Source organism: Podarcis pityusensis (genome assembly GCF_964106645.2).
Source record: "Podarcis pityusensis genome assembly, chromosome: 9".
In the NCBI taxonomy this organism is placed as follows: domain Eukaryota; kingdom Metazoa; phylum Chordata; class Lepidosauria; order Squamata; family Lacertidae; genus Podarcis; species Podarcis pityusensis.
Window position 1 is genome coordinate 20,586,582 of NC_138034.1, and position 16,735 is coordinate 20,603,316.

General features: G+C 42.8%; 2 protein-coding genes across 5 annotated transcripts in view; both read right to left on the reverse strand.

Moving 5' to 3' along the window:
- ZDHHC2 (zDHHC palmitoyltransferase 2) overlaps positions 1-3,694 on the reverse strand; it is a 70,761-nt gene extending 67,067 nt beyond the window's left edge. The window contains exon 1 of the mRNA XM_081020128.1: positions 3,691-3,694. The gene's annotated coding sequence lies outside the window, so the exon portion shown is untranslated. The remainder of the gene's footprint in view (positions 1-3,690) is intronic.
- Positions 1-10,681, reverse strand: part of MICU3 (mitochondrial calcium uptake family member 3) — a 43,183-nt gene extending 32,502 nt beyond the window's left edge. Inside the window, exon 1 of one of the 4 annotated variants that reach the window (XM_081020059.1) lies at positions 10,585-10,681. Coding sequence is in view for 2 of the 4 variants with exons in the window: in XM_081020058.1 (XP_080876184.1) it covers positions 10,059-10,367 (309 nt within the window). In the remaining 2 variants the exon portion in view is untranslated. Of the gene's footprint in view, positions 1-9,776; positions 9,843-10,058; positions 10,470-10,584 lie in introns of those variants that run through there. The other 3 variants (XM_081020058.1, XM_081020057.1, XM_081020060.1) reach the window with 3 other exon arrangements.
- Between the last annotated feature and the right edge of the window lie 6,054 nt (positions 10,682-16,735).

Genomic DNA, 16,735 nt, shown 5'->3' on the forward strand with positions numbered 1-16,735 from the left:
CTACTCATACTGAAATACTGCCCCTCAATGAGGCCAAACTTAGATTCACAAAATGTTTTGGGGTATGTGTCCCCCTGTGTCCCCCCAGAAAAAAGCACTGGCAATAGCCATAATTTTGCCAGGGAGGCCCTATGACAAGCAATGAGAGAAGCTATAACTGCATTCTTTCTGACATGAGCACATGCTATCAGCTCACTGGATAGAGCAATGGGATGGGATACAGACAACAGGTTCAAGGACCACCAGGAGGAGTAGCAGAACCTAGACCCAGCATAGCTTTTGCATGTCCCACCAGCATGTCCATGTTAGATAGAGGTAAAAGAAATTAAGCAAGCAGAAATGCAACCCATAGCGGATACACCGTAAACCAGCTCTTGAGCTACATAGCCACAGCAACAGATAGGGGAAGGACACATAACTGGACATTTCCTATCTTCTGACTCACTTATAGAGGAGGAACCCTAGTTCCATGAAACAGCCTAGGTTTCACACACAGAAAGTCCTAGGTTCAGAGCCTAGAGTAGAACACTTCTTATCCAGTGCTGACCATTATTAGCCCCAAACTGTCATTTTCCAACTGAGAAAAGGCTGCACACAAGATAAAAAGACCTGCTGTATGGAAACCAATGCCAACAATGGCTAAGAAAAGCATCTCAACAAATATATCCATTATCAATAAACCATGCATTCTATTTATCATTAAAACATGCAGTTTATTTAATGCACAATGGATCATATAAAAACATTTACAAGTCAGAGAGAACAATCTTATACCAAGTACATAGTGCCGTATTTTTCCGTCTATAAGATGCCCCCATGTATAAGACACTCCCAATTTTGGGGGACTCAGATTTAAGAAAATGAGGGGAGGTGTATCTGTGTATAAGACACTCCCTAATTGTTGACATTATTTTTTAGGAAAAAAACCCTAGTCTTATACACGGAAACTCCAGAAGACTGGAGCTCTTTCACTGCTATGGAACAACTATTGTGTCCCATGCTTAAATGTGTGGGTTGTCTCCCTGGACACCTCAGTTGTTGCAGCATGGCAGGATGTTGAAGATCCAGTTCATTTTTTTTATTCTCTCAGTTTTTTTTATTCACAATATTTATATTTACTTGTTACATACATAGTTCAGACAAGGCACTGTATTTACATATGGCAAAGGGAAGGCAGAAGCAAAAAGACGTCACACAAGTTCTACTTTTTAGCATGCATTTTCACCTTTCCTTGTGTACCTGTGTGGGGCGGTCTGTTCTGGTAGCCCGTTTTTTGAGGTGGAATTTGAGTTGTTGAGCACCTGCAGTCCTAAGGCAGGGTTACTTGTGAGAGTTTGATGCAGAGAAGAGTTAGCAATGTGCTCAAGTTTCTATCTGTTTTGTGAGGCCAAGCTGTTTGTGTGCAAAGTGCCCTTTCTCCATTGTTTCTCATCACCAGAGTTACCCCTGTGTACAGTGGTACCTCGGGTTACAGACGCTTCAGGTTACATATGCTTCAGGTACAGACTCCGCTAACCCAGAAATAGTACCTCGGGTTAAGAACTTTGCTTCAGGATGAGAACAGAAATCGTGCTCCGGCGGCATGGCAGCAGTGGGAGGCCCCATTAGCTAAAGTGGTCCCTCAGGTTAAGAACAGTTTCAGGTTAAGAACGGACCTCCAGATCGAATTAAGTTCTTAACCCAAGGTACCACTGTATATCACATGGAATCAGAGAGGTATAGCCAGATGCCCTACTATCTGAGTTGTGGTGTCCCCCGTGGGGCTTACATACTGGCAGCCAATCTCCCATTCCCACCACCCTTCTGAGTAATACCCCTCCCCACCTTCTCACTATATAGAAGGATCTGGCAACTTCTGTTTCAGTGTATCTGAAGAAGTGTGCTTGCACACGAAAGCTCATACCAAGAACTAACTTAGTTGGTCTTAAAGGTGCTACTGGAAGGATTTTTTTATTTTGACTATGGCAGACCAACACGGCTACCTATCTATACTGGCAGCTGTGTGCTGAGTTACAACATATCCAAGGCCAGGGGTCAGCAACCTTTTTCAGCCGTGGGCCAGTCCACCGTCCCTCAGACCATGTGGTGGGCCAGACTATATTTTGAAAAAAAATAATGAACGAATTACTATGCCCCACAAATAACACAGATATGCATTTGAAACAAAAGCACACATTCTACTCATGTAAAAACACACTGATTCCCGTTCTGCCCGCGGGCCAGATTGAGAAGGCAACTGGGCCACATCTGGCCCACGGGCCTTAGGTTGCCTACCCCTGTCCTAGGCTCTGTTGTGGTGACAGCTCCCACTGAGCTCCCAAAATCAGCTCCCACTGAAGTCAATCAGAGGGAAATCAAAATCCTTTCTGCTCTGCCCAGTGTTGATGTACAGTTGTGCCATTGACAGGGTGTGGCTTTGTATTGATGGCAGAGCATAGGACATGGCGTATAGATGTTCTGCTGGCATATATTTGCTGATGGAACAACTATACCAGTGCATAAAGGGAATTACACTGGTTTATCTGTCATGACTGTGGTGTATCTGGTGCTGCACAGGCTAAGTGGGGATTCTACAAAATTCTAAAGACTCACAGCCTGCACAAGTATAGGATTGTGCCATGAATTAGTATATGATACAGTACTTTATTTCCACAGTGGGACAGATAATCCATTTGAGATTCTGACTGAAATCACTGTACTATGAAACAAACACATTCTGACCAAAAAGGTAGTAGCTGTATTTTTGCACTCAGCCTTTAGAAAGTGCAGGGGACACAAAATTACAGTGCAATGATTATTATTCTGCTGAATTTTACACTTAATATAAAAAATGTAAACACTTTGTGACTATAAAACAAAAATCCTTATGAAATTATCACTTCCCATTTTCAAGCCAAGTTCTTACAACTTTTATCAAAGTTTACTATAAAGTGTTTCTTTTTATTTTAAATGAGCAATTTTCACATTCCTTGATGCAAAGTCAGTTTGTTTGAAATTAGTGTGATTCTGTACAAATGAAGGAAATGAAGGAAAAGAAAACAGTTTTTAAAAAGCTGTGCTTTACTTGGCCTCAGGCTAACATACTATGCTCCCAAGTAGATAAAAGTGGTATAATTTTGTTTGCGTGCTGGGTGGCCAAAAGGTTAAACATCAAATTCTTAGTGTGGGAAAATCCCAAAGCAGACAAAACTGTTTTGGTACTTAGCAAACTCTGGAGCAGAATGTACTAGTTGTCCAGCTATGTGATTTCTAACTACAGAATTTTATATAAATATTCTAAAAACACAAAAGTGTAGGTATATATAATATTACATTTTCTGTCATAATTTAAAAGGGGAACGTCACAGTTCTGGTAGTTCAGAATCCTTTCCCAAAAACATTTGACCATACAAAGTTGCCAAACTTTCAATAACTTTATGGTAAAACACATCCTGCACCCAAAATTCTTATTGCGCGGACAGGCGGAGTCCCCCAGATCCCGAGCGGCCCCCCCCCGTCATGTGGAATAACGACTCAAGACAACGTGCTATGGGATTAAATTGGCCACAACTTTATTAAATTTCAAATGTGGGTAGACCTTGGCTCAGGCATTGGGCGTTATCCCTCCCCAGTCCCCAGCCGGGGACCTAGGGAGCATCAGGGTTATCCAGTGTGTGTGGGGGGGATGGGCCGGCTCTGGAGAACATATGTTCAAGCAGAGATAGCCGCCCCCTTACACCGCCGCCGCAGGGGAGAGCAATGACGACCTTTCGGCGTACGGTCAAAGCCTCCCTTCAGAAACCCCTTTAACAGGGAACTCTGGTATCACCGCTGCAAAGAGGAAGATAGACTAAAGGATTCCGCCCAAGGCCTGATACCGCCAAAGTTGTGACGTTTTGCTACGGGAAAGGCGAAACCTGCCAATGCAGGGAAATTCCTTTCCAGCCCTTTAACAGCGACCTTGATGTAGCAGCACCCACATACCTGTGAAGAAAAGTTAACCTGCAAACCTGTGAAGAAAAGTTAACCTGCAAAACAAGACATTAACTGAGGGTGGGTAGGGTGGGAGAAGCTCTGGAGCCAAGTGAGGATTCCCAGGTAAGATCCTCCCTCTATTGTGTGGGCAGGTAGTCCCTCCCCTACCTGGCCTGGTCTCCTTGGCAACGCTTCCCCCAGGTAGGATTGGACAGCTGACTGAGGTAGGCGGAGACCTCCAGGTATCCCACCTAAGGGAAGGCGAAGCCAAGCCTATGCTGATGGAGCCGCTCCAGATCCAGGGGCTGCGCGCGTCCACGCAAAGGGGCCCCCCCGTTTTTATGCGGGGAGCAGTCATTGCTGTCACACTTCTACCAATCAGTATTATGTGGTATTGCAATATATTCACTTTCATGTAAAAAAAGGTAAAGGGCCCCTGGATGGTTAAGTCCAGTCAAAGGAGACTATGGGGTTGCAGCGCTTATCTTGCTTTTAGGCTGAGGGAGCTGGTGTTTGTCCACAGACAGCTTTCTACAGTATGGCTAAAGGTAAAGGTAAAGGTACCCCTGACCATTAGGTCCAGTCGTGACCGACTCTGGGGTTGCGGCGCTCATCTCACTTTACTGGCCGAGGGAGCTGGCATATAGCTTCCAGGTCATGTGGCCAGCATGACTAAGCCGCTTCTGGCAAACCAGAGCAGCGCACGGAAACACCATTTACATTCCCACTGGAGTGGTACCTATTTATCTACTTGCACTTTGACGTGCTTTTGAACTGCTAGGTTGGCAGGAACAGGGACCGAGCTACGGGAGCTCACCCCGTCGCGGGGATTTGAACCGCCGACCTTCTGATTGGCAAGTCCTAGGCTCTGTGATTTAACCCACAGCGCCACCCGCGTCCCTTGTATGGCTACTGTACTACAATTCTTATAATGCAGTACTTCTTGCCTACATATTCACATGTGAATGTGAAAAATCCAAGGGAAAAAGCTGACCTTAATTTTCAGATCAGCAGATCAGGATTTCACCATAGTACTTATATATTATTATCGAATCCTGTATGTACATAAAAAGACAAGGGGTTGATTTGGACATAATGCTAACCATCATTTTACTTCCCTTTCTCCTCTCCGGCATGGATGTGAGGAAGAAGCTTTTGCTTTTGATTAACCACAACTTCCTTGACTGACCAGGGCCAAACAACCTATGGTTAATCTTATACCTAGTGAAAACAAGCCAACTTTATAGTTTATGAAGCTGGATTGTTTGCACTAACTATTGCTTATTTAGGTCTGAATGGCATGGTAGGCTGTGGTTAATCAAAATGGAAGTGAAAGATTCCAATCTTTTCCATGGGGCTGTGCTGGAGAAGAAGAGGGGAACGTGTAAACCTAAACGGAAGGAAAACTTATTCTCATAATGCTAAACCATGGTTTACTGCAGCCTCCACCAACATGTCCGCCAGATGTTTTGGACTTCAACTCCCATTAGCCTCAGCCAGCGCAGCTGAAAATTGCCACGATTATTACAAATCACAGAGAAGTCACCCTAGCTCTGTTCTGTATCTTCACTAACATTTTATCAGGCTACCTCGCCCTCACTCAGAACACCCTCTTAAACTTTTTTCTTTCATTATCTATATAGGTTATATAAAGCACCTGGTAAATGTTTTAGGATTTCTATAAAATGAATAAACATGGCAGAATATCAGATTAGGAGAAGAAGAGGTGCTTTCATCCCAGATTTTCCAATACCTTTGGGTGTATCAATGTGAAATCTAGAAGTGTTCTAACTATGCTACTTCAGTAGCATTCCTGAAACCCTTCATAGCCTTCCTGACATTACTGGTTGGGTACTCTTATTTCTCCAGTTTCTCTGTTCCCAGAGTTTCATTGAATTTACCCTAAAGTGTACAAAGCAAAGAATCCAAGTATTGCTTCTAATGGCTGTACTTCTTACATATTTATTATACTACTCCCTAGCTCCCATCTGAGACCACTTTGATTTTACTTATAAAAATGCTTGTCTCCCAGAATGTTTTTTTTTTCTAAGCAGGGATGTAATGTAACAAAGTAGACTGATGGATGCATCCCTGTTGTACTCTCCAACATGCAGACCCCACGAGAAACAGAAACATAGCCATGTCAGTCTGTTGCAGTGACAAAACTGAGAAGTCTTTTGGCAAGTTATGTTTCAGAAATGTAAACAAACTTAAATATGCAGGAATTCATAAGCATACTTAGACCTGCACATTAGGAATGCTGCCAAAATAAAAACAGTAAGATAAGCAGCAAATAGAGAAACTTAGAACTGCCAAGAGTGTCTTACCAACTGTAATTCGAATGATTGCTATTGCCACTATTTTTTTCTTCACTACCACTTTTTCTATAGCGCTGAAGACATTTCTCCCTCAATGATGCTGCCTTGATGCATATGTGTTTGGTGATAACCCACAAAACAAGATGAGGCTGTACCCAGATATAACCTTGGGAGGCCCAAACTTAATAGCATCTGATCATGAGAAACCAAATCTCGCTCTCTCTTTTATCTACTCCATGAAAGTAGAACACTGGTGAAATTTTAACATTGATAAAAAGGTTGTTTATAAATTTTTAACCTTTAATAAGTTTACAAAATTAGGAAGTTAATGAAGCCATTCAACATTGCACTATATACAAAGTCAGAACAGTGTCTTTCAAGCTCTTTTGGATGCACACTTATCGATTATATATTTAAAACTGGTAAGTCACAGTTTATCATTTTCTATGCAGAGCAGTCTTAGATCAGATAACCAATCTCCGGACATGATTGACCTTAGATAATCCTTTATCCTTTTTAGTCTAGAACATGATCTTTTGCGAGTACAACTTGTAAACATTAATACATGAACAATCTGAAAACTGCTTCCATATTCAGAAAAGCTGTCCAATTTTTTTCCTGGAATATAATATGACACATATCTTGGTGGCTGAAATTTTCTTTTTCAGGGTGACTTTGTTTGATGGACAGGTGAAATAATTCAATGATGAGACTAAGGTCAGCATCTTTTGGATTCTATTGCATCAACACCATTGTGAATCTGTTCCTTGAAAACTTGCGGGTTCACAAAAAATGAAAATTCATTAGCTGCACTCCTGTACGCTGTTGCTATGTCCCATCACTGGTACAGTGGTACCTCGGTTTACGAACTTAATCTGTTCCAGAAGTGCGTTCTTAAACCGAAACCATTCTTAAACCGAGGCACGCTTTCCCTAATGAGGCCTCCTGCTGCCAATGCCCTTCCACTGTTCGGATTCCGTTCTTAGACCAAGGTAAAGTTTGCAAACTGGGACACTACTTCCAGTTTGCAGAGTTCGTAAATCAAATCGTTCGTAAACAGGACTGTTCTTAAACTGAGGTACCACTGTATTTTTTTTGTACTCTGTCTGTTTCTGACATTTCTTTTGATAAGTTATTGCTTTATATCCAGTAGAGTAAATTTTACTTGCTGTTCACTTTCATAAAAATTAGACTGAGTGTTTGATATGAACTGCAATAGTGAGCTGTAAATATTTACACATGTGCTGAATGAAATTTGTGAACTTTGGAATACCTTGCTAACTTTATGAAATTGGTCTAGCAAATGTGTCCAAAGGTGAAGCATTAAAATGAATTCAAATTCTTCCATTTTCTGCAGAAGATCATAGTTAAATATGATTGTAAGCATAACTTTCACTAATAGTTGCAGTAGCTTTGGTGAGCCTCCCATCTTGTGTCTGATAAATGTTGAGTAACTTTTGACTCAAGAGACAAGAATTAGCATTGTCCATCTTTTTGTAGAAGCTGGGTTGGGGTAAAGCTCCTTTATTGTGGCAAAAAAGTCACTGCATCTAGGCAGGAGTCAACTATGGTTTGTCCAATTAGATTTAGGGAATGTCCAGTGCATGCAATAAACTCTGTAAACTTGTTCCTTTCTAGAACTTTTTGTTGAATGCCGTTATACTTTTCCAGCTATATTGGCTGCATTGACATATGGTTGTCCTCTACATTTACTGAAATCTATTTTCAAGTTCACTGATGTAGTTAAGCATCAACTCACCAGTGTGAACTTTCAGCTCAAAAAAAATCATTTCTAGAAAACCCACCTCTAGAAAAACGTACCCAACAATGACAGTTGATCAACACGGGAAGCACCAGGAGTTGAACTGACTGATAAACTAAAATAACCTGCTTGTTTGATGTTGCTCAGTATTACTTCTCCAACTGTATTAGCCATCAACTGGATAACCTCTTCACATACGGTTTTGGATAAGTATAATGGCTGACTAGAACCTTTATGTGAGCACATGGAAAAGGACTGAATTTGACAACTCAAGCAATCCAAGAAGTTACCATTTTTTGATGAATCAAATGTTTCATCATCTCCCCTAAATGCCAAACCACATTCTTTCAAAAGAGAAGTCACTGGGATAACTCACTGAAGTACGTGCCTCCAGTAATCCTGCTCTGCTTTGATTTGATCTTTGATGTGAGCATTTGACCATAATTTCTTGTTAAGTATGTTAGCATCAAGTTCAAATTATTGTTTCCTGTCAGAATGGGATAGTAATGATTCAATGTAGATTTGTAGCTCTTTATAGTAGCATCACTTAGTTTTGATGTAACAGTTATAAGTTGCTTTTTTTTTACTATATCTTAGTCTTAATGATCATTAATGATAATCTGTATACCATTTTGAGGGTTTTATTTTTAACAACCAAGCCATGTATAAATTTTATGAAATAGATGAATAATATGCCAGTTGCAGAAAACTTAATGTCAATTGCAGAATACAATCTCCTTCCTAGATTATCTGTGTTGATACTCCACATACTAGACAAGCCCACATAACAAATGCTAAGTCTGAACTGCCCAACTTGGGGTTTACAATTACATGGATTGCACCTTATTTAGCATGCACAAAATTGTGACTGCTTCTCTTGTAAAATCAATAAACATTAAAAAACTGGCTTTTGACAAACATCATGTTAACACCTGTACAATAGCCACTGTTACACCTGTATTGAATTAAATATTAATAGTTCCATTATTGTTGTAAGAATCACCAAGTACATTGTGATGTCAACAGGGCTACTCCTAAACTGCCCTGGGTACTCATATTCATATTTACTACATAGACAAGAATCTGGACATGCTGTCACTAGCTGCTAAGCTTTTAAAATGAGTAACACAGATCAGCTGGCAACTTGATAACCTTTCTTTACTTTCTAACAGTGGGGAAGAAGTGTAACAAAAATAATCTTCCAGGCAAACATATTTGCTGATTGTCAAATTCCTTCTTAAAGTAAAAATTGTTGATTGTCAGAGTGTGGTGGAGAGTATGGAGGACCATTTCAAAACAATGAACCTCCACATTTCCCATAAGGAGAAGCACACAAAAAAACACTCATGGTGTCTATTTTGCTGTAGGTACAAATGCTGTAGGTCAATCAAAGCATCCCGCCATGTGCAGGTGTAATGGAGCCAGCTGGTGGGAACATCAAAGAGATCATCCAAAGAGGCTGTCTATTGTATTTTCCTTTAAAATCAACGGAGCTGCTGCATAAGCCACTCTGGGAACCTAAAGAGGTGGGATGAACAAAACAAACCACACACACAGGCTCCACTTGGGGGGGGGGGGAGGCGAAATACGTAGCAAACTGCACGACGAAGCAGCTCCGCTTGACAAGCAGTGACAAGGAAGGACGGCGTCAAGAACAGAAAGGGGAAGAAGAGCTCCGCCAAGGCCGCAGCATCCTTGGCAAGGCGGCTCCCATTTCCCCCGGAGCAGCTCGTCTCGCTTACCCTTTTGCAAAACAGCAGCTGCGCCAGGAGACGCTGACCCAAGCGAAGTCTCGGCTGCTGCTGCGGCGGCAGCGGCAGGTGGGGAAGGGCGCGCTGCCTGCTGCCGACTACGCTCCCGCCCTCTTGCAGGCCGGCGGCTGAGGCGCAGGCAGCCGTGCAACAGGTAAAGCGCCCGCCTCAGCCGCGGCCTCAGCCTGGGAAGCGGGAGCTGAGCTTGGGCACAGAGCATCCCCTGAGGGCAGCTGCTCTGCCGAGCGCCCCTCCTCCTGAGGAGACACCTACCGTCGTATCCCTGGCAGCGGCCGCGACAGGGATGGGCAGCAGCGCGCGGGCCTGGCCTGCCTCGCCGCTCCGTCCCTTCTGCTGAGGTGACGGCCGACGCTCGTAGAAGCGCTGGCAGACGAACCAGGCGAGCGCCCCGCCGGTAGCGCCCGCCGCCGCCGCGGCGCCCAAGCTGCTCAGCGGCGCCGCGCCGCTGCCCGGCGACCGGGCCCTGACACCCCACAACCGCCTTCGGTGAGGCAGCTCCGAGTCGTTGCCGTTGGGGAGGCGGCAGCGACGCCACCTCAGGAGACCCCGCAGCGCTGCCATAACTGCCGGCCCGGCGGACTTGACAGAAAAGAGCGAAGCCGCCGCCGTCGTTGCTGCGGCGCCGCCGCCGCCGGGGAAGCCTCGCGAGAGGCTCTCGCGTGCGCGAGTGTTTTTCCCCCCCGAATCCCCGTTATTGCTCCGCCCCTCTCACTCCCCTCCCTCAGGTCTCACTGCCCTTCCTTCAGACTAATTACTCGCCTCAGGCCACAATACGTACAGTGATCAGTCCCTTTTCCCTCAACAATTGCTGGTCTTGAAGGGACCGGCAGGTGCAGGCAGCCCTAGACGTGTCTACTCAGAAGTAACCCGCACTGACTTTGAATTAAAGGGACGGCTGTGGAATTTAGGGTACAAACGGAGGAAGCGGGGCTTCTGCTCCTTTAATAGCTGGGCAGAAGAGGGAATGTCAGCAGGTGCAACGGCACACCCGCTGAGATTTCTTATTCTGAACAATTGTTAAGGGCACAGAAGCCCTGTTCTCTTTTTCACTTGGTCATCCTAGCAGAACTGTGGTGTGTTCCCAAACCTCGGTCTTCAGTTGTTTCCCCCTCAGACTACAATTCCCATCATCCCTGACCACTAGTCTTGCTAGCTGGGGATGATGGGAGTTGTAGTCCAAAACCAGCTGACAACCCAAGTTTAGGCAACATTGTTTTAGAAGAAGTAATATTGGAAACAATGCAGATTATAAATTCTTCAGGTCATGTTCAATCACCAGCCATATATGTCCTACCTATTCTCTTCCTATAGAGTGTGTGTTAAATTTTCAGACCCAATTAAGAACTACAGGATTGGCTGATTTGTTCCGGCCAAGGTGATCCATTCCGTGCAGTGCTGCTACCAGATGTCTCTGGAAAGATCATTTAGGATTTAATGGTGATATTCACCTTCTGCTGCTCACTCTATCATCTAGTCATCAGAAGTACACTCCCCCAAACATGGAGGCTCCATCTGCCTATGATAGCTAGGAGCTGTTAGGAAAAACTGCTCATAAATCCGTCACCTTGCAATATTGGGAAGGTTTCTTATTAGCAGTTTTCCCCTTGTTGCCTAATGTTAAAATTTAAAAACTGACTTGGAGTATGAGATTTACATTTATCACTTCCAAACATGTATGAATCAACAGATAGCTGTGCTGCTTCTGTTTCCTTGAAGTTTGAGTCTTCAGTCGAGAAGTTAATGAATTCAGTAGCACCTGCAGGCTAATCTTTTCAATTGGGGAAAAATGCACATCTGTATCTACTTATGTCTGAATATGCTCCTCAGACCCTCCCACTGAGATGTTTGTTTAAGAACATAAGTTCATTTTAATCACATAATATTTTCAATCAAGTTGGAATTTTATACTATTACGTGCCTAACGCATATCTCATAAATGAATAAAGCAAAAGTTCAAGTGCCATTGTTGGAAACGTCATTGGACAACTACTGAACAGGCTTTCTCATGCATCTTATATAAACAAAAAATTATTCAGACTAAGTAAACAATGAGATAAAAAAGCATATATAACAATAAATATATAGCCACTGGGAAGAGAAGTAGATGATAAAAGGGAAAGTTGGGGGGGGGGGGAACGGACCCTAGAATTTAGCAAGCCTGAAAAAGGTTGTCTGTCTAGAAGGCTGTTTTTGGCTTGGGGCTGGATTGCTTCATGTGCATATTGCAGTGTTTCACTGATGAATCTATGAGCTTTCAGTCAGGACCTCAAGTAAGTGTTGGATTTGTGTTTTCTTTAAATCTGAATTTTTATTGAAAGTTTTCAACATACAATACAATAAAAACCAAACTAATGTAAATAAAAATAGAGAAGAAATTCTCACTTGATTTGCTTTGAACTTTCTCTCCATAAGCCACTGGGATGATGGCATATCCTTGCTATAGCCAGCATGGGTTGACTGAAGAAGTCAATGTAGCTAGATGAACAAACATATAGAGAGACAAACAGATCCACAACTGCCACTACTGGACACTGCATTTTCTTACTAAAAAATGGCTTAGCCTGGGTGTAGATGTGTATGATTTTAGTGGCGACACTGCTGTAGAAACAGTGAGCTGCCTCCTGCTGTATCTTCAGCCCACAGCACATGATGATCCTCTTATCCTTGGGTCCTCAAGCTGTTTGCCTACACACCCATGCTCACTTGACCTTCCTGGTATTGCTGTGATCTCATGTGCTTTTCCGTACAGCATTCAGAAAAAAAGTTGCACAGTCCCTAAATTATTGCTATAGGACTCAAGAGTGGCTTGTAAGAATCATGTGGTCTGAGCTGGGAGCAAAGGCTTGATTACCGAATCCCTCCCAAGGTGAGCTAAGCCTTTCAGGACAGCTTATTCTATGACAGTGTTTCTCAAACTTGGGTCCCTAGCTGTTGTTGGACTACAACTCCCATCATCCCTGCTAGCTAGAGATGATGGGAGTTGTAGTCCAACAACGGCTGGGGACCCAAGTTTGAGAAACACTGCTCTATTGTATTAACCCCTGCATGATTAATTAGACTTTAATCATGTTGGTTATATGAGGCTGGTTATATGAGGGACGTGAGTGGCGCTGTGGGTTAAACCACAGAGCCTAGGACTTGCCGATCAGAAGGTTGGCAGTTCGAATCCCCACGACGGGGTGAGCTCCAGTTGCTCTGTCCTTCTCTTGCCAACCTAGCAGTTCGAAAGCATGTCAAAGTGCAAGTAGATAAATAGGTACTGCTCCGGCAGGAAGGTAAACGGTGTTTTCATGCGCTGCTCTGGTTCGCCAGAAACGGCTTAGTCATGCTGGCCACATGACCCGGAAGCTGTACGCCAGCTCCCTCAGCCAATAAAGCGAGATGAGCACCGCAACCCCAGAGTCGGTCACGACTGGACCTAATGGTCAGGGGTCCCTTTACCTTTATCTTATCCGAAGAAACTGTCACCACTTCTTTATCCCATTGAGATCATGGACATAATTTTGATGGGGTGTGACACTGTCACAGCCCTAAGCATCTCAGCTATCACTCCATATTTAAGGAGCTTCTTTCCCAAGGAAGTCCATTAAAACTATTTTCTTTCTGCACTGAAAAAGGCAGCAAAACGTCTTTGAAACAATATGCTGTTTTTAGCAAGTGTCCACGTACTACATTGTCTATTGCAAACCATAATACTTACTTGCTTCGGGAGTTTAAAAAACCAAACCTGGATCACCTATATATTTGTTCAATAGCATTGAAAGTGCTGCTCTAGGAAGTAAAGGGGAAACGATTAGATTGTAGAGTATACTTAAAGTAGAGTAAGGAGTTCTTGCAAAAACACTCTTCAAATATATTTAACTTCCCAAGATAGCAAGACAGAATGAGCAAAAATATACATACATATTGGAGTTATCGCTTCCCGTCACATGACTAGTGCAAACGGCAAGGTGAAAATAAGGCCCTTATCGTGTTTTCCTCAGTACTTGATAAAATGGCATAACTGCTTCCAAACTCAAGACATGAAAGGCTACGCTTGAAAGAGGTCAGTTTGTTTAGTATTTCACTTTCACTGCTATTCTAACCCTCTTCATCTTTGTTTTAAGAGCATTATATTGTGCTGTCAATAAATCTGACTAACAAATGATACCTTTAGAAAAATTATTGGTGTGGGTTAATTGCGTCGCTGTGATATTTCTATAGTTTGCTATCCAATGGGAAGGTTAGATTTGCTAATCCCTCAGCTTCTTCCAACCTTGTGATTCTGGCCAAATTTCTTACTAAGGCATAGGCAAGGTTCAGATTAGCTCAGATTATACACATGTCGGTCTTATTTTAAAGACTGCTGAGGTGGAGCAGATCAGGGGGCCTGCCTCCTGATGCTATATCATCTATTACACACATAATCCTGCAAACTGGTTGGTTTTCCATTCGTGTTCCAGGCTCAACTGAAATTTCTAGTTTTGACTTAATGCTCTATTTGCCCCAGTATCTGTAAAAGACTGTCTCCTTACGTATATCCCAGCATAATCTCTTATAAACTAGCAAAAATGTACTCTTCTGCATCTCATCAATTTGAGCATCAGAGGAATGGTTCCTTCTCACCACTATAGAATCACCACTCCTCAAGTCTTACCAAGAACTCAGCCTGAGTTTCTCTTGGAAATCTTAAGATCATTCTCTTTGAAGTGGTGTGAAACTCAAGGATATGTTTTATGGAATCTGTTTTCTAACTGGACAGTGTGTATGTTCTCTGTCTAGATATGGGCTGGGCTAGAAGTATGAATGAATAAATGAATAAATGAAATGATTAAACCAAATCTTAGATTAGGATGATCATCACCACCACAGTGCCATCCATGTATGTCTGTAGCAGACAAGGAAGACAGCCCCTGTGCCAGGAAGCTTCTAGTCTAAATATATGATCTTAAGGCACATATGACACCCAGGGGTGGCTGTGGGCAGGGTTCCTGCATTGCAGGGGGTTGGACTAGATGACCCTTGAGGTCCTTTCCAGCTATGATTCTATGGTATGATATAAGATGACAATGATTCTATGATATGTCACAGTTACCTTGCTAAAAGCTAAGCCAATGCATGTCTGGTCAGTGCATGGATAGAAGACTGCTTTGAAACTGAAATCATGTCTTCCATTAAGTTGTGAACTGCCCTGAGATCTATGGAAATAGGGTGGTATAAAAATCTAGTAATAATAAAATTAATAAAGAAATAAAATAAATAAAAAACTTCTTTCGTTGTTGTTCAGTCATTTAGTCGTGTCTGACTCTTCGTGACCCCATGGACCAGAGCACGCCAGGCACTCCTGCCTTCCACTGCCTCCCGCAGCTTGGTCAAACTCATGTTCGTAGCTTCGAGAACACTGTCCAGCCATCTCGTCCTCTTTCGTCCCCTTCTCCTTGTGCCCTCCATCTTTCCCAACATCAGAGTCTTTTCCAGGGAGTCTTCTCTTCTCATGAGGTGGCCAAAGTATTGGAGCCTCACCTTCAGGATATGTCCTTCCAGTGAGCACCCAGGGCTGATTTCCTTAAGAATGGATAGGTTTGATCTTCTTGCAGCCCATGGGACTCTCAAGAGTCTCCTCCAGCACCATATTTCAAAAGCATCAATTCTTCGGCGATCAGCCTTCTTAGTTTCAGGCTTTTCCCTGTACATCTGAGAACTAGCTGACTAAGCTCCCTGACACAACACGATAACTGGATCACGTTGGCTGGGGAAACCCAGCCAGATGGGCAGGCTATAAATAATAAATTATTATTATTATTATTACTACTTGCTTTTCCTTGGAGATAAGGTGCAAAAGAGGGCAGGGCTCCTCCTGAACCTTTAATAGTTGTGTCAAAGGGGGAATTTCAGCAGATGTGCTCTGCATGACAAGCTGCACCTGCTGAGATTTCTTTTCTACACCCTTTTCTAAGGATGGAGGAGCCCTCTTCCCTTTTGCATCTCGCTACTCTACTTGGGACCAACGCAGGAAGCATTTCTGTGACTTGAAATAATATCTGTAGGCTCAGGGTCTGATAACCTGTTTCTTAATTATAACTATTTTGCTCGTTCTCATGTCCCCAATGTTTTGTACTGAGTTGCATTGATAGTTCAATTCTTCTGTCCATATGTACACATGTTTTAAGATACAGTATATATCTATATATCTGAATGACATGGTGTGTGCTTCAATTGTTGGGGTGGGGTTTTCTTGTTTGGGGGGTAATGCTATCTTTAAGACATAAGTGTACAGGCTCCCTGCACAATTGGTTTTCTTCAGATTCTGCAACTTTGATCTCGTTCTTTGATTTAGCCCTGCAATTAAGAAGATTTGGTTCAAAGCAAAAGCCCATTGGTTGATGTTTTACACTGATGTGATAATGTTTACACAGATGTGCTTTGAAAGCTCGATTATGAAGGATTTTTTGGGTCCAGCCACATGACAGGCTCCTGTTATTTGAAAGGTAAACTTATATAACATCTATCTGCAACAGCTTTCCCAACAAGTCTGCCAGCTCTCCCTTTCGCTCCCTCCTTTGGAAGTGATTTATCTGATCATTGTATTTAACATTATTTTCGTTTTGAGGTTTTAAATCCTTCCACAATAAATCACTTGCTTTCAACAATCTTCTCCTTTTTTTTATCACTCAGGTGCACACAGGGCAGTACTTAGGACTACTGTGATGAAAAGGTGTTGCGTTACCTGCTTTAAGCCACCTGCCAATTAATTAGCCCCAAACCTCTCTCCAACAAATAAAGCAAAGCAGCCAAATCCATTTGATCTCCCAGATTTACATGGTTGGTGACTGAAAAGACACATGGAAAGAGACTTTGAAAAAAAGAGCCACCTAAGAAAAACACCACCCTATTCTTTCCCATCGCTCTACTACTTTTGTTTTGTTTTGTTAGTTAAACAAAAGTGTAAA